The sequence below is a fragment of the Hemitrygon akajei genome, chromosome 20 (assembly GCF_048418815.1).
Source record: "Hemitrygon akajei chromosome 20, sHemAka1.3, whole genome shotgun sequence".
NCBI classification, from domain to species: domain Eukaryota; kingdom Metazoa; phylum Chordata; class Chondrichthyes; order Myliobatiformes; family Dasyatidae; genus Hemitrygon; species Hemitrygon akajei.
In genome coordinates, this window is record NC_133143.1 from 32352460 (window position 1) to 32374688 (window position 22229).

General features: G+C 38.7%; 1 protein-coding gene across 3 annotated transcripts in view; it reads left to right on the forward strand.

Moving 5' to 3' along the window:
• Positions 1–22229, forward strand: part of LOC140713701 (collagen alpha-6(VI) chain-like) — a 96256-nt gene that overhangs the window by 34381 nt on the left and 39646 nt on the right. For all 3 annotated transcript variants that reach the window (XM_073024101.1, XM_073024103.1, XM_073024102.1), the window contains 10 exons: positions 2277–2348; positions 2447–2473; positions 2589–2633; positions 2723–2776; positions 4913–4975; positions 6789–6854; positions 8207–8260; positions 13423–13458; positions 17813–17875; positions 20737–20799. In XM_073024101.1, the coding sequence (XP_072880202.1) occupies positions 2277–2348; positions 2447–2473; positions 2589–2633; positions 2723–2776; positions 4913–4975; positions 6789–6854; positions 8207–8260; positions 13423–13458; positions 17813–17875; positions 20737–20799 (543 nt within the window). The remainder of the gene's footprint in view (positions 1–2276; positions 2349–2446; positions 2474–2588; positions 2634–2722; positions 2777–4912; positions 4976–6788; positions 6855–8206; positions 8261–13422; positions 13459–17812; positions 17876–20736; positions 20800–22229) is intronic.

Here is a 22229-nt window from a genome sequence, read left to right on the forward strand (position 1 = left end):
CTCAGACAGTATGTTCCACATCGCAGGAGCCTCAGCTCAGCTGAGGTAGACATTGATGATGAGATTCACCAGCGCCTCCATTATGCCAGCACACTCTTTGATCATCCATTATACAGAATACTTGAAGTTGAAAGAGTGTTTATCCAGCCCTTACTGATTTTCACCAAATGTCTGACCACTCTAGAAATGTCAATAAACATTATTTGTTATGATCTACTTTGGCAACATTAGGACATACATTTATGCCAAATCAGGAAAATAATTGATTCCAGCAGTTGTTTTCTGGTGAGAATGCTGCCGTGTTTTTAGTTTGACAAAGCACAGCTGTCTTATCACTTTACAATATGCCATCAGGTTCAAACTTTACAAGATGTGTTCTTTTCTGAGTACCCTATGTGAAGTTATACAACTTCAAAAAGGTAGTAGGAAATAACTTTTCAACTACTCAGAAAGTAGTTCTGTCCCTTAACCCTAAATTTGAAACAAGAGGACACTTGTCAATAAGTAAATTTCATCATTTTTCCGTAGTTGCATGGACTGAAACTCAACACACTCTTTGCAACTTTACCAGCACATGCAGTACAACTGGACTACCACAAATAAATGAGTTCCTCTTTGCAATGAGTTATTAAATAACTTTGGCACAAGAATGAAAGTTATGCATGAACTGAGAAACACTAAATTGTTCTCCCTGATTCTAAACTTACCTGCATTTTTTACTGATCAGCAACAATTGACTCCATGAAGAATAGCATCTTGTCTGGTTTATTTAACTTTACTCATATTTATCTGTAGGTTAATAGACACATTTAATTGCACATTTTTATCATCTTCTTCAGTAGCTGTCAAGCGGTACTGTAGAATGGTATATTTGAAACACCTTAATAAAAAGCACAGCCACATATCATTAAAGGGAAGTATATCTTCCTTAAACCAATATCATCATTATATTTTGTTTTCATCTTTGAAAAGTAAGATGGCAGAATGGTCTATTACAATGGCTTATATGGGGTAAACAAAATGTCCTCTGGTGCTTCTTCCCCCAATGGTCACTCAGTGGGAGGTGGGCCCTATTGTGGTCGTCTGTGAATTGATAGTGCACGTTTTGGACTCTTTTATTGCATGTTTGTGATACCATTTGTACTTGCTGTCTTGTGTGTGCTTTGTGCTGTGTGTGACAGTTGGTATTCTATTTTGCATCTTGACCCTTGAATAACACTGCCTCATTACTTGGTGGCAAGAACAGGAAGGCAGATTACTATCTGAATGGTGTCAAGTTAGGAAAAGGGGAAGTACAACAAGACCTAGGTGTCCTTGTTCCTCAATCACTGAAAGTAAGCATGCAGGTACAGCAGGCAGTGAAGAAAGCTAATGGCACATTGGCCTTCATAACAGGGGGAGTTGAGTATAGGAGCAAAGAGGTCCTTCTGCAGTTGTACAGGGTCCTGGTGAGACCACACCTGGAGTATTGTGTGCAGTTTTGGTCTTCAAATTTGAGGAAGGACATTCTTGCTATTGAGGGAGTGCAGCGTAACTTCATGAGGTTAATTCCTGGGATGGTGGGACTGTCATATATTGAAAGATTGGAGTGACTGGGCTTGTATACACTGAAATTTAGAAGGATGAGAGGGGATCTGATTGAAACATATAAGATTATTAAGGGATTGGACACGCTAGATGCAGGAAACATGTTCCCGATGTCAGGGGAGTCCAGAACCAGAGGCCACAGTTTAAGAATAAGGGGTAGACCATTTAGAACAGAGTTGTGGAAAACTTTTTCACCCAGAGAGTTGAGGATATGTGGAATGCTCTGCCTCAGAAGGCAGTGGAGGCCAATTCTCTGGATGCTTTCAAGAAAGATTTAGATAGAGCTCTTAAAGATAGCAGAGTCAAGGGATATGGGGAGAAGGCAGGAACGGGATACTGATTGTGGACGATCAGCCATGATCACAGTGAATGGCGGTGCTGGCTCAAAGGGCTGAATGGCCTATTCCTGTCTATTGTCTCATTTGGCTGTATTCATGAGTATCCATGTATGGTTGAATGACAATTAAACTTTAATTGAATTGGATTGAAATGTATACCTTAACATTTCTTAGTTTGTGTATATGTGTTGCTCATAAATATTCTATTCTTTACTCTCCATTTCTCTATTAAGACTGTATTAAATAACTGGAATTTAAAAAAAAGAAACAGAGGCCATTGACTCTGGGAAAAATACATTTCAATGTTTTGCATGAAGTTTTGCAAGTTTAGCTTTTTTTTTGTGTTTCTAGGGTGAAAGAGGCCGAACAGGTCCAAATGGAACTCATGGGATTGAAGGATGTCCAGGTACCAGAGGCTCAAAGGCAAGAGACTCTCCTTTTGGAAGCAGTTGACCAAAAATATGTCTTGATTGATTGTATTTATGTACCTGCAGTTTGATTAAAGAGTTTCTGTTTTTCAGGGAATGGCAGGGTATCCCGGACAGAAGGTAAACTTATAATGTTTGTTCTAAGTTAAAGTATTTAATTATTCATCAAGAATTTTTTAATTTCCTGACAATTCTAATTTTTAAGCCAGTGTTCATGATTTTCCTGTTGTAACAGGGTATTGGTGGAATTGATGGCATTGATGGAATAGCAGGAGAGCAGGTAATTTTTTAAAGCAGATTTAGGCTAATTTTAGATTTAAAATAATCTTGGTTTGTTATAAGTACTAATAAAATATAATGTTCTTACAGGGCGATGGTGGTGTTGTTGGACCGCCTGGTGAAAAAGGAATGACTGGAAATCTGGTACTATCACTTTGTAATATTCAGAAAATGCATATCTATATTTATTTATTGCTTCTCGTTCAAGTGTTTGTTTCCCCATGAAATACAGCTCTTTACTCAATGCTTATGATTCATGAACATTGGTTTGTACTCCAAAGTGTCCTCTTTATAACTTGCAACTTGAATGGCAGGATTTTGCCAACAATTCCGATTGAAACTGTCAGTACATATATGGTTGCACGATCCACATAGAAATCAGTGCTATACACCAAAATTTTTGATGCTTCTTTTATTTTCTCAAGCTTCCATTGTGATCTCATTTGTATGTTACAATTCCAGTTCGAAGTTCGGTATCTATGAAAGATTTAATGCTTTTGGTTAGAAGTGCACTTTGCACTAGCTGGTTTATTTGCATTCTGCAACAAAGCTGCAGTGTGACCTGTTGAACAACTCCTTTAATGACAATATTGTTCTGGGACCCCTGAAATCCTTTGTAATTGGGACACAAGGGACTGCCAATGCTGGAAATTTAAGAGCAACACGCAGAAGGTAGGAGGAACTCAGTTGGTCAGGCTTGCACTTGACAGCTGATAGCAAATTATTATGGTCTGACCATAAAATCGGAGCTTATATGTGACCAGGAACAGAAAGCAGCAAAATGATAATTGGCTATAATTAACAGCAATAATTGTCTTAAGTCATATCTGCACCTAAACTTTGTAATGTGAAAGGAAATATCAAAATACCACTTACCTTTGTTACTCATTTAAATTAAAAAGCATCTAATAATTTTAGTTGTTTGAGAATGGAAGAAGATAGTCTTAAAATATATTCATATTTTCTTTCATTTGTCAGCTTGAAATAAGGCATTAGCAGAATAAATTGGAGATTATAATTATATGTCTCAACTTATTATTGTTGGAGGAGTGGGCTAATTTTTAAATATTTTAAAACTTACAATTGACTTAAAATGTGAGCTCTTATAATAATATATAAAATTATGAAAGGGATAGATAAGATAGAGGTAAGAAAGTTGCTTCCACTGGTAGGTGTGACTAGGGGACATGGTCTCAAGATTCGGGGGAGTAAACTTAGGACGGAGTTGGGGGGGGAGCTGTTTTTCCCAGAGAGTGGTGAATCTGTGGAATTCTCAGCACAATGAAACACTGGAGGCTATCTCAGTAAATATATTTAGAACAAGTTTGGATAGATTTCTGCATAGTAGGAGAGTTAAGGGTTATGGGCAAAAGGCATGTAGGTGGAGATGAGTCCATGGCCAGATCAGCTACGATCTTTTTGAATGGCGGAGCAGGCTCAACAGGGCAGGTGGCCTACCCTTGTTCCAATTTCTGATGTTCTTATGTTCAACGCAATTGCAGAATCTACTCTTAACCAACAGAAAGTCATGTGACAATTTGGCAATTATTTCTGTCTCCAAATCACCGTAAAATGTTATGCGCCCATTCCATTTTTCATGTCCTTCAGTCAATCAGCTTTAATAAAAAAGACATACAGAGGTGAACTGTGAGTTGGTAATGAGCTGAAGAGCCAAGAAATACAAATAAAATTGTCCTAGACTGTTTTATTGACTCTGTATTCTGAGAAAGAAAATTGAAAGAATAATTACTTTGTGAGAGTTGTATTAGTAAGGATAAATATGCCCTTGTAGAATTTTTAAGTATTAAACCAAAATATCAAAATTTTGTCACTAATTGATTGGAGTACTGAAGAAACAGAAGGTATTGAAACACTAAATTAAGCACAAGCAAAGGAATTGTACAACAAAAATGTTGCAAATATTGGCCCAACACAGAAATATATGTTGTTTTTTCTGGCTTTATGCACTTGCATGTTTGAAATACACATTATTTCCAATGCTCACAGGAAGCTCCAGTGTCTAAGAGGAATGTGAACTTGTAATAATTTCATTGACCTTTATCTTCCATCCATCTCTTCTTAGTGATGACAGTTCATGAAAGAAAGATGATCATTTATGTAAAGAATAATGATTGTTACACTTACCAGCCGGTCCCCATAATAAGGTCAAAAAAGCAGTAATTTTGATAAATTGATTAGATTTTACCCACTGTATGAATAGTATATAGATTTCTACAAAATTACTTCTACATTTTTCTGATATTGTTTCATAATTTTTAGGGCAGCAAAGGCCAAAAAGGAGAAACTGGTGAAATTGGTAAAATGGGTTTACGTGGAGACCATGTAAGTACACAGAATCTTCTGTCCCTGGTTAAAACAAATGTTTAAATTGCATGTTTATTCATTTCACACTTGAGCTTTGGTGCAGGGACTTGAATTTTGGTTAGGATACAAGGGTAATGAAGAAAGATTCCACTGAAGTAAAATGGTGGAGGAGGCATGAAGGGCCACTTTTATTTCTACCTCTTATGTTCATGGAAACATAAAATACTGTCTATTCTCGAATTTCATGCTCAGTAATATGCAGCTGTGTTTGATGGAAAATTTGAATAAAAATTTAGATAGCAAACAAAGCCTCAGTTTGGGATATAATTTAAGTATAGATTACTGATTACTTCCACAGCAGAAACTTGTCTCTTATCAGCTAAAGTTATGTTTGAATCGAGCTATTTCTCCTCTTGGAGGATAGTTGAATGACTCACAAGCCTATTATCAATCTGACAATCTTCAACATAAGAACTATAACAAACACTGTTGGAGGTCTCATAAAAATGAAGACTTTTGGATACTATTGTCTTCATAGATATCTGTGGTTTGAGCGAGAAACAAAGGCTTACATTTTGATCTTAGACCTTTCTCCAGAATTGGAAGAACTTAGATTGTTAAATTGTTTGTGGAAAGCCATTATGGAAGGGTGTGGTGGTTTAGTCATTTCTAACGTTTAATTCAGTGATCATAGATCATCAGCATATTTCCTGAACCGGCAGTACTGGTAACAATTATTTCTCAACATTTATAATTCCTATTACTCAATCTTGTTATTTATTGTCGTTAGATTCCCATCTTATTCCTTCCGCTGAATTACATCTACGCGCCAATTTCATTCAGAAGGAAGTTACTAGTTCTTTCCTCTTCCTATTTTAACTAATGTTTCAAATGATTTTAAACTTCATCTGGTTTTGATGAAAGGTCATCAACTTGAAATGCTGTCTGTTTCTTTCTCCACAAATGCTGCTTTATTTTCTGACTTTTCTGAACCTTTTAAAAGAAATTTAGCTAGTCATAATATTCCCCAGTAGCTTTTAGAAGGAAAATGGATTTTATTACATCCATTATGAAGTGGTGGAGAGAAAAGGTTGTGGTGGTTATAATTCAAGTTCATCTGCTGAATGCAAATTTCCCATTAGGTATTAACTAAAAGCTCAAGGCAGGAGCTCAGGTCTCCCTATCTGTGCTGGAGTTTTAATTGTATAACTTTGAATTAGGTACAGAAATGCTACAATTAAACCTGCTTATTTTATGCCTCAGACTGGGGCATTACTTTCATAATAATTGGCACACTAAACATTTACTATAGCTTAAATACTTTTAGACAAAAAATAATCTTTAGTTGAAATCATTACTAACTGGTAGATTAGATGTATCAAATTATCCAATTAAAAGAGAAGATGGTGAAACAAGCTCAGTAGTTTGGTAGTAGGCATGGAGAAAGAAATTGGGTTAAATTTCAGAGTAATGATTGTACTTCAGAGCTAGGAAATATGGTGAATATTATAGTCAAGGAGAATGGATGGAAAGGAAAAAGTGAATGTGTGTGAAATTAAGTAGCTGTATTTATCTGAATACTATATTACACTTTGTGACTCCTTAATTCATTTTATCTATCGATATGAAGGCTTTATCACTTAAACTAGCAATATTATGATTGATCTTGCATCTTATGTATTAAAGGGGCCAAATTATATTTGTTTGCAGAATTCATCTAAAATCCCAGAATCACTGTTTCATAGAAAATACATATTCCCTGACAGCATTCTACTGAAAACTGTGTTCCTTGCTTTTGGTGTATTAATGGACTTTGTTTCATTTTTTGAAGGGTGAATTTGGTAAAAGCAATAACATTCAAGGTCCAAAGGGTGTAAAAGGTGACACTGGATTTGCGGTGAGCTATTTTCATGTTTCTATATGTGATAGTTTACTAATTATCACATGTGATTTAGCTGTAAATGAAACAATTTCGTGTGATTGTTTTATGTTATTGTTAACCTGCAAATCATCCAACCACTTGATGCATGATTGCACGGTAGAGGTTCTGCAGGAAGATTAAAAAAATTAGCATAATGAAAATTAAAATCAAAAAAGAAACCCAAAAAATTATAGAAGCATTCAGAAGGAAATGGCAGCAGCTGCAGAAAGGAAAGTAGTTAATACTTCAGGTCTGAGACCCTGTATCAGAACTTGGCAGAAGAAGGAAAAAACAATTCTGTTTTCAGGAACAGAGAAGGCGAGGAAGGGTAAAACCAAGGGAGTATCTCTGATAGGGTGAGACCAACTAGGTTAATAGGGGCACTTACAAGGCATTATGCTTCTTAATAAGAAAGTGATTCCCTGGGGTTATTGATGCTCCATTATTAACTTTGCAAGATATGCCTTGGGCTTAATCTGACTGTGATTTTCAAATTGATGCTATATCTATTCATTAATGATGCAACAAATCTAGTAGGGAACTTGTGTGATAATTAATTGCACAATTACTCTTTAACTGATAATTAAGGCAAACAACTAAAACTGCATGCCTCATTTACAAGGCTTTAGAAGTTCTTAAAAACTCACATATAAAAAGATCCTTCTCTGGTCTCTTAAATCTTTCTTTTTGTAGCAAACAAATAGTCATTTGGCCCACCACATTCATGGCAACCATGCAGATTACCAAGTATTCATCTATACTAATCTCATTCACCAGAACTTGGTTGATAGTTTTCTGTGTCATGTCAGTTTAAATAATCAGCCAGATATTTCTTTACAATTTCTTCCACAATTTTGTGCTAACTGTACCCTTTCTATCATCCACTTCAAAACCAAAGGGTCTTTGGCATTCATTGAAAATGCTTGGAATCCTGTAATACTCCCTAGAGATACATACGATTACTTTAAACAGGTTTGTATTTGCCCAATTAAAAAGTAATAAATCAAAATCTTGACAGTTCCATTCAAAATTATAATGTTGATTCTGATGATGTATCACAGTTTAGTTATGCATTCAGTAGTTCCAAAATGCACTAGCAAGTGAGGTACTGTGTTAATATTAGATATCCAAGTGAAGTCATACTACAGGATCCATGGATGGCATACCTTACAATTATACAATAGAGTTAAGATGATATTCCTATATAATTGATACAAATACCGTATACCCAATATAATTTCAAAAACCTTTGGACTTTTTCCCCATCCGTATCCAATGGATTTGCAGTAGTAAACTGAACTAACAATGGAACACTTTTTTTTTAACAGGGTGATACAGGAGGGGATGGTGTTCCAGGAAAACGTGGTAGGGCTGGAAGACCTGTAAGATATTGTTCTTGTTTATAATTATAAGGACTATAGTTAATTCAATTAATTATTCCTTAGATAACCTCATTATTGCTGTTTTACTTTGCTCCCAATTCTTCAGCTATTTAATATTACTCATGGATCTGGGGGTTGGAGGAGACTGGGTAGAGTGCAGTTCATAAGTGAAGAGTAAGTTATGTTCTATGTAGGTAATTAGGCATCATTTAATGTCAATATATCTCAAAAATTTGATAGACGGGTGGTGGGCTGCTGAATGTACATTATACTGCCTAAAGTCAAAATTATTTCTCACATAAATAGAGGTAACATCCACCAGCTAACCTTTGGCTCATTATGATATGGGAAGAGGAACAGCTCGTAGTTATGGATACATATAGTATCTTAGAATTGTAGCTCTGACTTAGTTTACTTGGACCATTGAGTTCTTGCCAGCTTCTTCTGGAGTCCCATTCCTCTACTGTATCCTGTACCCATGCAGGTAAATCTCTTTCAATTGTCCGTCTAATTCCCTTTCGGAGGTCACATTGTAATTACCCCCAACAGAATAAAAGTTTTTTTCTTACAACAAGTCCCTGTACCTTTCTGATCATTTGGATTAGTGTCTCCTGAAGCTAGAACCAAGCAGCTTATATCTGTTTCCTCTACCTACAACTACCATAATCTTCCATATTTTCATCGAATCTCCCCGCAACCTTCTTTGCTCCAAGAGGTACAAGCCCGGCTTCTTGCATCCATCTTGGTGGGATTTGTTGGTCTTCGATGGAAAAAGCCTGGAATCACTCAGGTGGTTTAATGAGATGGAAAAGAACTTTAAAAGCAGGAATCTCAAATGTAGCGATCTTTGGATGGTGCTCATGGCATTACAAATAATAAGATAAAGAAGGTTAACATGTGATTGAAGAAATATTGCAGCTGATAGGATTTTCCAGTACAAGAGCATCAAGGCCATCTCTGAAGCAAAACATAAATGAGTTGTGCCCTACACAGTTAGGATTGATGGCCTCTTGAGAAGGCTATCTAATACTGCAGTGGAGTTAACAGAGAATGGACCTCAAGAAGAAACATCCTGGGTGGAGAAACATGGTGCACAATCAAAGGGGAAATATGTATCCTAGTGTGAAGGATGGGTGACAAATAAAAGGGTCTAACAAAATGCAAACTGAAATAATGGTTAAGTCTCAGCATAATGCCTTCAGTGCTGAATGTCACACTTAAGAAGGAATGTTATGATACTGAAATAGTGCAGAGAAGATGTCCTAAAATAGCATCTGGAATGAAGTACTTGGTTTAATGGGAAGACTAGAGAAACTGGTAATCTTCTTAAAATGGAGGAAAGGTTTGATTGCAAATCATTGAAGAGTTTTGATAAAATACGTAGCAGGTATTCCAACTGGTGGAACCTTGATGAGAAAATCTGCAGATGCTGGAAATCCAAGGCAACACACACAAAATGCTGGAGGAACTCAGCAGCCCAGGCAGCATCTATGGGAAAGAGTAAACAGTCCACATTTTGGGCCAAGACCCTTCATCAGGACTGGTGGAAACTTGTGCTGGATCAAGTGATGAACATCGGGGTTGGGAATGATGGGCCCCCCTGCGAATATCTCATCTGTGGGACAAAGCCTACTCAGGCTGCTCCAGAAATGGAAACTTGACACATGTATTCTTGATTGAAATGGGTGGGCCTGGATTGCTGATCTGGATTGTAACTTGCTGTTCTTGGCATTCTCACTGTTTATTTTCCTGTTGCTATTTTGTGGCTTAAATTGCTGCCTTCCTTGCAGCAACACATGGTCTCCTGTGCGTTGGTGTCAAAATTGCACTTCATCATGCTGTGTAGAAATAACTCTGAAGAGGATCTTCTTTTCATTTTCCATATTCCCTTCTGATATGGAAGAAGGTTGTTTATGCTGCTGACTGTGTCAGCTGTCAGCACAATCTCATACCTCCATTAAATTTCCTCGCAAACTATATATCCAACATTCCCATCAGTTTGCAACTGTACTCCGAAGCAGAGTTCCTCATGCATCAGAGTATAGCACGCAGAGACTAACCAATTACCTGATGACTTGTTTTCTCTTCCTTATTGAAGTGGGGGATGTTGTGTGTTATATACTGCAAGTTTGTTGATATTTGCTTCTTTAAAACTGTATTACTTTCAAGAATTCTTTCACATGCCAACCTGCAGACTGGTGTTTGAAAAGTGTTTCAGCACAGAAAAGGCCAAATGAAGTTATTTGCTACAAAGTCACCATAAACATATCGGTCTTTAGTAGCCACCTCATCATGCTGGTTCAAGATGAGAGATGACTTTGCTGTATATTATCTTCTTCTGCTAGTTACTGAATGACCTGGAAAGTAAATGGAGGCACTGGTCAAAATAATGGTCTCCGCCTAATGCAGCATCCTTCATCGACTCTCATGACCATTGAAGTGCTGTGATATCATCAGCCATTTTTCCACCATCAAGCATGTTTTTTCCACTCCTATATCTTTCTTACCCTGATAGCAGGATTCTCTGCTGATGTACCATGGATGCAATCAGGAAAAGTTCCATTAAGCATCTACCCAATAGTAAGCATTACAATCTCTGTCACATCTCACAGATTGGTACTGAGCAGTCTGCGTTAGGAAGATAGCCCAATGCCCAGACTTACGACTTCAGCCCACAACAACAAGCAGGAAGCACACAGGAATTTGGTCACATTGCATCTTCTCCAACGAGTAAGCATTCAGAAACTGAACTTGTTTTCTAAGGATGAACTTTCTGCCAGGAACAATTAATTTCAGGCATAGTATTTTCACTCAGTGGCCTCTTTATTGGGTACACCTGCTTATTAATGTACATATCTAATAAACCAATCATGAGGCAGCAACTCTATGCTTGCATACATGGTCAAGGGGTTCAGTTGTTGTTCAGATCAACCATCAGAATGGGGAAGAAATGTGACAATGGAGTGATTATTGGTGCCAGACAGGGTAGTCTGAGTAGTTCAGGAAATGCTGATGTCCTGAGATATCCACACACAATAATCTCTAGAGTTTACGGAGAATGGTGCTAAAAACAAAAAAAAAACATTCAGAGAGTGATAGTTCTGTGGGTTCAAATGTTTTGTTAATGACAGAGGTCCAAGGAGAATGGTCAGACTCACTCAAGCTTGACAGTCACTCAAATAACCACACTTTACAACAGTGGTGTCAGAGGAGCAACTCTGAATGCACAACACATTGAACTGCAGTGGATGGGTTACTACGGCAGAAGACAACACACATACATTCAGTGGCTGTTTGTATTTTGCATAAAGCAAAAGTTGGCTCTGTTCTACCAAGCCTATTTAGGTCTCTTGTACTCATTGGAAGGACTTTCCCATCGTCTTATTGCAGATTCCAGTTAGGTTGAAGAGTGGTATTTAAATTGTGACCAGAGAAGGCAGACTGTACATCCTGTTTTACATCGACACAAGAGTTTCTGCAGCACCTGGAGATCTTGAGCAACACACACAAAACATTAGAGGAGCTCAACAGGTCAGGTAGCATCTATGGAGGGAAATAAACAGCCGACATTTGGGGCCAAGGCCCTTCCTCTTCCTGCAGTGATCAGTCTCTCTGCAACTCCCTTGTCTACTCGTTCCTCCTCACAGATTTCCTTCCAGGCACTTATCTCTCCAGCTGTGCCAAGTGCTACATCACATCCCTCACTGCCATTCAGGGGTCTAAACAGTCCTTTCAGGTGAAGTAGCACTTAACCTATGGATCTGTGGAGCTTAGTTATTGCATCCAGTGCTCTCAGTGCAGCCTCCTCCATGAAAACCAATGCAGATTAGGGGACCGCTTCATCAAGCACCCTTGCCTCATCTGCCAGGATCTCCGATTGGCCACCCATTTCAATTCTACTGCCCTGCAGATCCTTGTTCTCCTCAACTACCATAACAAAGCTAAATGTAGGTTGGAGAAACAGCACCCTACATCTTGGATGTTACTAACCTAATGGCGTGAACATCAATTTCTCTGGCTTCTGGTAACCATGCCCTTCCCCACCCACTTTGTTTTTCTTCATCCTGATAACCCTCACACCACTTCACTCCCTCTCCCCACCGTCTTGTCTTGCCCATCACTTCCTTCTGGTTCACCACTTCCATTTCTTTATTCCATGGTCAACTGTCCTCTCCTATTAGTTTCATTCTTCAGCTCTTTACCTTTTCTACCTATTGCCTCCTATCTTCTCACATCATTACCTATCATCTCCCCTCCCCCACCAACCTACCTTCCCCCTCACCTGCTTCCACCTGTGGCTCACCAGTTTAGCACTCCTTCCCCTCCCCCCCCCCCCCACCCCCGTGGGCCCTTCCTCCCCACGGCCTTTTTATTCTGGCTTCTGCCCCTTCCTTTCCAGTCTTGATCAAGGGTCTCAGCCCAAAACATCAAAAGTTTACCTTAGAAGTTGCCTGACCTGTTGAGCTCCCCCAGTATATTATGTGTGTTGCATCCTGTTTTACATGCTGAGAAGCTGCAGCAACACCAATACTGAAGACCAAGCAAAATCCAATATCAACTTAGGAGTAGCATCACTCAGGGAAACCGGGCAACACTGTTCGGAGAACCTCAAGAGCTGAAGTTCCAGCTATTTTGCTACATTTGCTACATAAGAGTGGCTAACAATGTTCGTTTAATTCCAATAAAATGCATAGGGTAATTCCCATGTTCTTATGTCTTATTGTTAAATGTAATCTTTCATCATCCTTATTAAGCATTTACAGTGTTAACAACCTTCACTCATTAGTTATCGCTCTCTTAATTGTTATAAACACCAATTGAATGAAGAATAAGCCAGAGTTTTGGAAGTTAAATTTATAGCAGCTTTGTGGTTCAGTTCTTAATGACCCTCTTCTAACCTCTACCCTTTCATTCTCATTCTAATCTACAGCACCAGGCTCCACCACCATCCATTTCCTGTGCAAATAATTCTCCTTTACCTCATCATTCCTTGAAAAGGCTGAAACTGACTCAAATGTTAAACATAAATATAGAACAGTTTCCTTTCTCATTTGTTGAGCAGAAATTAAAAAAGCAATCTCCAAAAATGTTAAGACTGCCAAGGCATGATCTCAATTTAACTTGTAATTTAACTTTAACATGTAATACTTTATGTGTTTTAGGGTGTCCCTGGTCACAGAGGACCATCTGGGCAAGACGTGAGTGATTTATTTTTCATTCGAATTACTCTCACTGATTTATATTATTGTGGTGCATATCATATAATCTTTATGTGGGCTTTTTGTGCATCAAATCTGATGGATTGCAGTCAGTTTTTTCCTATCTTGTACATTCCCATCTGCTAATGGGAATCTGCTAATTCCCATCTAACCAACAAAACCAATGGGAATATGTCTATTGAGAAAATAAGATCAAAATGTGCAATTCTAATTCACACGTGCTTTATAAGTTCACACTTTCAATTCTGTGCCATTATTTAGCTGCTACATCTGTGCTGGAAGTCATTATGGTAAGGTTTACTCAACTAGCCAACTGCCGTCGGATTTGGAACTGTTTTGTAACTAAGCAATTATATACTTATTTTCAAGAATGAAGCTGGTGAAGCCAGCGGAAAAATCTAAATGTAATTTCTCCCTCAAATTGAGTGACTTAATTCAGAAGATAATATCAATACTTTGGGTCTGGAGTTACAAATAGGGCTCGTTTCCATTCCTATTGGACATCTGGGAGCCAGATGCGATGTTGTTATAATCAACCCACATTGAGGTTACTAGTATGGATACTAGTTTAGTATTCCAGATTTATTAAACCAGGTTTAAATATCACAGTTGTCTTGTGGGATTGATATTGAAGTCTCCAAGTCCAACATTTAGGTTCAAAATTCTATTTCCAGTAAGTTTTCAGCAGATGTTAGCCTTTTTATTTTATTTTGACCCACCTGTCTTATAGTGATTTAAGAATGTGTTAAATATTTATATAAGAAAATTATTGATAAATTCTTCCCTCATTCTTTGAGAAAGCTTATAGCAGCCTCCTAGTGTTTGTGCCATAAATAACTACTCAGCATTTTCCACTTGGCAAAAGCTCTTCATAATGAAGTCTACTTTTCCCCTTATTTCCACAATTAATGATTTCACAAGCAGAATTCTCAAGATAGTGATCGTAGTTTAAAACATGTTGCATCGTGTACTACATGTTCCCATACTCCAATTCTCTCATACCAAACATCGCACTTCATTCCAAATTTAAAGTAATCTGAAAAATGGAATGGGAAACAGTCATAGGTCAGGATCCTAAAATTTGCAAGTACAGTAGATTCCGTTAATTGGGGCACATTGGGATCAGTATATTTATGCCCAATTAACTGAAGTTTCATGGAAATAGTTAAAAAGGTATAAAAAAGACTGTGTTTAAAAATTTAAGTATTTAACTAAATGCAGAACAAATTAGAACATGACCAATACCACTACCATACTATAAAACTGTATGCAGCTTGATCACCCCTAATCTGAAATGCTTGGGGCCAGAATTGTTTCAGATTTTGGTTTTTGGAATATTTGTCTCTATATAGTGAGATACCTCGGGGATGGGACCCAGGTCTAAGCATGAAATCCATTTCCATTACATATGCAGCTTATACATATACCCGGTAGTTTTATATAGTATTTTAATAATTTTATGCATGAAGCAGCATTATGTACATTGAACCATCAGAAAGGTAAACTAACAGTACTTCAGCCGCCCAGGTGGACAATCCGTGGCTGTTTGGCATCACACCATTCCTGACTCTGAATTTATGTGCTACCGGTAAGCACACTTTGTCTTACACTTGTTCATCACTTATATGTACAGATGCAGCCTTTCAACGTGTTGGATTTTCATCAGCAATGAGCCTGGAAAACTTATCAATAAATTTCTCTGCTACTTTGTGATCAGCAAATGCATTATCACCACAAATCTTTGAAAATTTAATGTCGTGCCTTTCCTTAAATTCCTGCAACTTGCTGAATATTCACAACTACCTTCAAATTTCAGTTTGTCATGACAGATCTTTGCTTGTTTCACAATCAGCATACTTTTAAGCAGCTGATGATACTAAGGTAGGTGCTGATGATACTAAGGTAGGAGGTGTTGTGGATAATGAGGTGGGTTTTCAAAGCTTGCAGGGAGATTTATGCCGGTTAGAAGAATGGGCTGAACGTTGGCAGATGGAGTTTAATGCTAAGAAGTGTGAGGTTTTACATTTTGGCAGGAATAATCCAAATAGAACATACAAGGTAAATGGTAGGGCATTGAGGAATGCAGTGGAACAGAGAGATCTAGGAATAACAGTGCATAGTTCCCTGAAGGTGGAGTCTCATGTAGATAGGGTGGGGAAGAAGGCTTTTGGAACGCTGGCCTTTATAAATCAGAGCATTGAGTACAGAAGTTGGGATGTAATGTTAAAATTGTACAAGGCATTGGTAAGGCCAAATTTGGAATATTGTGTACAGTTCTGGTCACCGAATTATAGGAAAGATATCAATAAATTAGAGAGAGTGCAGAGACGATTTACTAGGATGTTACCTGGGTTTCAGCACTTAAGTTACAGAGAAAGGTTGAACAAGTTAGGTCTCTATTCATTGGAGCGTAGAAGGTTGAGGGGGGATTTGATCGAGGTATTTAAAATTTTGAGAGGGATAGATAGAGTTGACGTGATTAGGCTGTTTCCATTGAGAGTAGGGGAGATTCAAACGAAAGGACATGATTTGAGAGTTAGGGGGCAAAAGTTTAAGGGAAACACAAGGGGGTATTTCTTTACTCAGAGAGTGATAGCTGTGTGGAATGAGCTTCCTGTAGAAGTAGTAGAGGCCAGTTCAGTTGTGTCATTTAAGGTAAAATTGGATAGGTATATGGACAGGAAAGGAGTGGAGGGTTATGGGCTGAGTGCGGGTAGGTGGGACTAGGTGAGATTAAGAGTTCGGCACGGACTAGGAGGGCCAGAATGGCCTGTTTCCGTGCTGTGATTGTTATATGGTTATATATCCACTCTTTCAATACACAATTGAGATTTTCATTTTTTACTTAATGCAGTGTTTCTCCATTTTTCTTTCACTTCTGTTCATTACATATGTGAGGTCACTTCTCAGAATTGTCTGTGGTGTGGAGAGACCCATGCATCACCTAGGAACCTTCCCAGTGCTGTGTGGAATTTTCCTTTTGTGACATCGTGTCAGGGCTCAAAAAATTCAGATCTGAGAGGGTTTCAGATTTTGGAGTTTCGGATCAGAGGTGTTCAACCTGTAGTTATCGACATACCTAGTCAGTTTATGTCCCTGTGTTCATCTGATTGAATGTAAATGAACAAAATGAGGACTGTTTCATATAATTGTATCCTCCAATTTTTCATTTTCATTGTAACATTCAAGATAATTGTCAATATCTTCAAATTATTTGTAGTTTCTAACTTGTTGAAGTAGCAAAATCATTTCATTTTCACTCCCATCCATTTCGGGAATCTTCATGCCTGAATGCTTGAAACTGCAGGGAACAAAACTGTTCTGCATTGTCTTACTGCTTATTTATCGCCAACTATCAGTGACAAAAATCACTGCTTCTTGAACACAAACACATGCAAAGGTCACTATTTATAAGCTGTTTGCTCTAAGCACTATGCACTGTCTAACCTCCGCACAAGTGCACATGACCAATGGTAGTTAGAAACTGTTTGGCAACCGTCTGCTGCCCCAATTAAGTGGCATGGTGCCTCAAATAGACAAAGGAAATCCCAGCCATTTTCTCAATTAGCTTTTGTTCTTTAAGACTTTACCCAAATAAGCAGTTGTCAGGATTAGCCAGTGGCCCAATTAAGCAGAATCCATAGTATTTTACTGAGAATCAATTGGTTACAAGATACACATTATAGATGGATTTTAATATTAATAACATAGAATCTCCTTGACCTTTGACTGCTTGATTGACAAAAAAGGTTCCAATTTGCGATTTTGTAGTAGTTAAGACATTTACAGGCTAACATTCCATCAGGCATTTATGAGAGCTTGAGCTCACTTTGAAACAACTCTGTTACCAGCAATGGATACTATGATATTCTGCGTTTAGAGTTTCAGAATAAGTATTACAGCAGGGCCCCAGCTCGCATGCTATCTTCAACACACTGGGTTTGGGTCCCCACCCTCCCTCGCCCCTCATTTGGGCCACAGTTACCATACCCCTTTTTTGCTAATTTGGAGCTCCATCTCCAGTTCCTGTTCTCTTCCAACTCACCATTTAACTCAATGGTTTCATCACTCTCCATCAGTTGACTTAGGTCCAGTTTAAAATCACCTGGTTTGCCTGAAAAATGTATTATCATCCTGCTTAACATCTAAGACAAATGGGGGGAATAATGCAGAAATTTTACTAATCTGGCAGCGCTAAAGTCTTGTATGTGCTGGATTATTGGAATTTTACAATATATTAAATCTTAAAATCAAGTGCAGTTTTAAAAAATCAAATGATGTTCCAAAATTAAGGATCTGTATCATCAAGTAATACTTGTCTGTTTCTATCTAGGGTAAAATTGGAAAACCTGGTAAGAGAGGACCTACTGGAAGCCAAGGATTCCAAGGCTCACAGGTAGTCAAGAGTAACAATGAGCATTTAATTAGAACGTCAGTGGTATGGACATTCACAGTACAATGGTTCTAATTGTCATTAATCTCTATGGTTATTTCGATTAATGCATGTTCATCCTGTTTTACTGTTGTCCCCCCCCCCCCAAATGCTTTCTTCCTCATTTGACAAAGTTCTGTTCCTTCACGCCATCAACTACTTCACCCAACAAGGTTGCTGTGGTCACCCCTGTACTTTATCAACACCACAATGTGCAATGTCAAGGGATATTGGGCAACAGGACAAACTCATGAAAGAAAGTTAAAAGCTCAACATAGTTCAAAGGGAAATAAATTAGGATACATGATGATCTTCAGATTCATTATCACCCAGTGTTCATTACTGTCCACTGTCAATGTTAACATCATTATTTGCATTCAAAGTAAGAGAAAAAAACAGAGCCTGGGGAATAACCTTGTCAAAAGGTAAATAGCAAAGTCTTCTGTTAGCACCTATTCTAGCTGAAAAATCATTTCCTGGCTGTGTTTTCTTGACCTCTTGTAGCATACTCTGCTTGATAAACTCTCACTGATACATGGCTCAAGGGTGCTCAAGGGTGTGAGCTGAGACATTCAAAAGTTGTCTCCAACAGAGGCAATCTTATCTTCAAAGTTGCTTTTGTTGGCTTCTGAGGGTTTGTTTTGGGAGGTTCAAACAGTTCCTTCCAGTGTTCATCCACATACTCAGAAAAGCTTGAATTTAATATAACAGTTCTAAAAGATGCCAAAAATAATCGTTTATTAGTATGTTCACCCACAACAGGTTCTCTTGTGTACACAAAAGGATTTTAGCTGAACCCGGTTATTTATAAAGATTTTCTTTGGTTAAATTCCTTTGTGCAGCACACAAAGCTCAATGTGTGAGTCATGTAGATATTCCCAGAAAGAGCCTGGGACCAAGAGTAAACTTCTGGACAAAGGGAACATTTTTCAAATGGATTACAGCTCACTTGGGCTTCAGTCACATAGTTTAATTTGCATAGAAACCTTCAGAAACAGAACTTCACAAGGCAGTTGTGGCTAAAACATGGGACTCTGAAAGGGAACCAGTCCTTGTTCATGACCATGGAGTCTAGTATATAGATCTTCCCATGGCTATTTTGCTTTCCCCCTTTAGTCCAAATCCATCAACCTTTTTTGCTGCAAATATTCTTCAGGCCACTGTCACTGGATTGAATCCAGTCATGGACAGAAGATTGGCAGAAGGCAAAGAGCGGGAGTAAAGAATTGCTATTCTGGTTGTTTGCCAGTGACTAGTGGCGTTCAGTAGGGGGCAAGGTTGAGTCTGCTATATTTATGTATTAATGATCTGGATGATGAACTTAATACCTTTGTGGCTAAGTTTCCGAATGATGCAAAGATAGGTAGAGGGGCAGGTAGTGTTAACAAAACGAGAAATCTACAGAAGGACTTAGATTAGGAGAATAAGCAAAGAAATGGCAGACAGAATACAGTTGAGGAAAGTGTATGATCATGCACTTTGGTAGCAGGAATAAAGGCATAGACTATTTTCTAAATGGGGAGCTGATTGAGAAATTAAAGGTTGAAAGAGAATTAATTGGAAGTCTTTGTGCAGGATACCCTAAAAGGTTAACTTGCAGATTGAGTCAGAATTAATGAAGGCAAATGTAATGTTAGCATTCATCTCAAAGGGACTGGAATATAAGAACAAGGATGTAATGCTTAGGCTTTATAGGCATTTGTCAGGCCACATTTGGAAAATTGTGAGCAGTTTCGGGTCCCATAACTAAGAAGGAAAGTGCTGGCATTGCATTGATCCTCATCAGGGACTGAAAGAATTAACATATGAGGATATTTGATAGCTCTGGGCCTGTACCCACCGGAGTTTAGCAGAATGGTGGGGTGGGGGGGGGGGGATGAGGAGGATCTCATTGAAAACTATCAAATATTGAAAGGTTTAGATAGGGTGGAAATGGAGAGGATGTTACCAATACTGGAAAAGTCTAGGACCAAAGGACACAGTTTCAGAGTTGAAGGACATCCCTTTAGAATAGAGATGATGAGGGATTTCTTCAGCCAGAGAGTGGTGAATCTGAGAAATTCATTACCACAGACAGTTGTGGAGGCTCTCTCATTGGTTGTCTGTAAGCAAAGGTTGATAAGTTCTTGATTAGTAGGGGCGCCAAATGCTCTGGAGAGAAGGCAATAGAATGTGATTGAAAGGGAAAATAATCAACCTGATCAATGGCAGGACAGATTCAATGGGCCAAATGGCCTAATTCTTCTCCTATTTCTTATGGTCTTATTGTCATATTCTGATCAGTTAACTTCATCTGTGAACCTTGATATTAACCAATGCTTCCCATTCCTCACTTAAATCCAATATTTTACATTGAAGGTTACCTCCGCTATTCTCAGCAAAGGCCAATCCCCACCACACCACCCATTACACCTCTCTACCCTTATCCAGCAGTCATCTACACAGAAAGCAACACATAATAAATGCTGGAGGAACTCACTGGGCTCAACAGCATCTGTGGAAAGTAGTAGACGTTTTGCACTGAGACCCTGTCGAAGACTGTACCCTTTTCTATAGATGCTGCCTGGCCTGCTGAGATTCTCCAGCATTTTGTGTGATTTCCAGCAGTTGCAGATGTTCTCCTGTTTGTGATTGGATCTACACAGAAAGCATGCTTTTGAACCATAGAACCTTTTCTTGGATAATAAATTGCCTATGTAATATTTTGAATGGTGAAGATTTGATTTCTACATCCCCACGTAAACAATAAAGGAATGAACTATTTGTGGTGTAGCATTGACCTGTCCTGATCAACATTGGTCTCAAATGTCTTTTTTAATTTACAGGGGGTATCGGGTCCCTCAGGGCCACAGGGACGAAATGGAGAGAAGGGGCCTCGAGGTCAGCAGGTTTGTACAGTTTGGTTTATCTGTGGAGACACAATTTAGGTCCGGTTTGTAAAGTACATCTGTTTATCTGACTCACTGCAAGGGAGGTTATAGGTCAAGTTAGAGCCAACATTAACATGAAAATTGGTCTATTGGATGTGACAGCAGCATGTGTCAGTAACATCCAAATGCCTCGGGATAGAGAGCTTATCACATGGATTCACATAGCATTGTACAGCACAGAGATAGTGTCATCAGCCCACTACGTCCTTCCCAAACTTGACAGCTATCCACCCTAATCCCATGCATCTGCATTACGATTGTATCCTTCTGTGCCTTGAGTATTTGTGCCTGTCCAAATGCAACCTGCAAGTAGCGATTGTATCTGATTTCACTACCTATTCCAGCAGTTTGTTCCAAATGTTAACTACTCAGATCCACCATAAAACTCATTCCTCTCACCTTAAGTGAGGAGTGGGAGTTGGACGATCCACACCAGAAGTGAGTGGAAAGAGTTACTTTTTAATCAGGGCAGCGTTCAAAATTTTGAGGGTAGAGTTTTGCAGCAGTTTTTCTTTTTTTGAGGAGTGACCAATCAGCAAGCTGCAGTGCATAGAAGGAGCTACCTTTCAGTCAGGTCCAGGACCAAGATTTAAAAAGCGGAGCTTCAAACCAGTTTTCTCTGAGTTGGACAATCCACACCTGGAGTGCATGAGAAGAGCTACCTTTTAATCAGAGGAATTTTGAAGGTAGAATTTCATGGCAGTTTTTTTCTGATTTGAAGAGCAACCAGTCAGCAAGAAGGATTCATTAGAAAGGGCCAACAAGAATAATTCAAGTGGAAAGGGAACAGCCAGTCTTTAGAGTGGCTTTGGCTCATCAGGCTTAGATGAATTCAGCTTGGGTGAGGTAGGTTTCTTGTAAGTTACTCTCCCTCTGTCCTTATTTATTCATTCCTCATCTATTAGGGCATTGTAGTTTAGGAAGAATGCCCCCAGGGGCAGTTGTTTGTACTCTATGTGGGATGTGGGAGGTCTGGGGAACCTTCAGTGTCCTAGATAAACACATCTACACCAGGTGCACTTAGTTGCATCCTCTGAGAGAACGTATTAAGGAACTGGAGCTGCAGCTCGATGACCTTTGACTCATATGGGGAGAATGAGGAAGTGATGGACAGGAGCTACAGAGAGGTAGTCACCCCGAGATTGCAGGGAACAGGCGACTGTCAGGAGAAAGAGGGGAAATGCACAGCCAGTGCAGAGTACACCTATGGCTGTTCCCCTCTATAATAAGTACACAACCTTAGATAATATTGCGGGGGACAACCTAGAAAAGGGGAGCCACATTGACCTGGTCTCTGGTGCTATGTCTCAGAGGAGCAGGGAGGTGAAGAGGACTGAAATATTTTGAATCAGTAGAAGTATCTTGCATCAGTTTTCACTGTGGAAGAC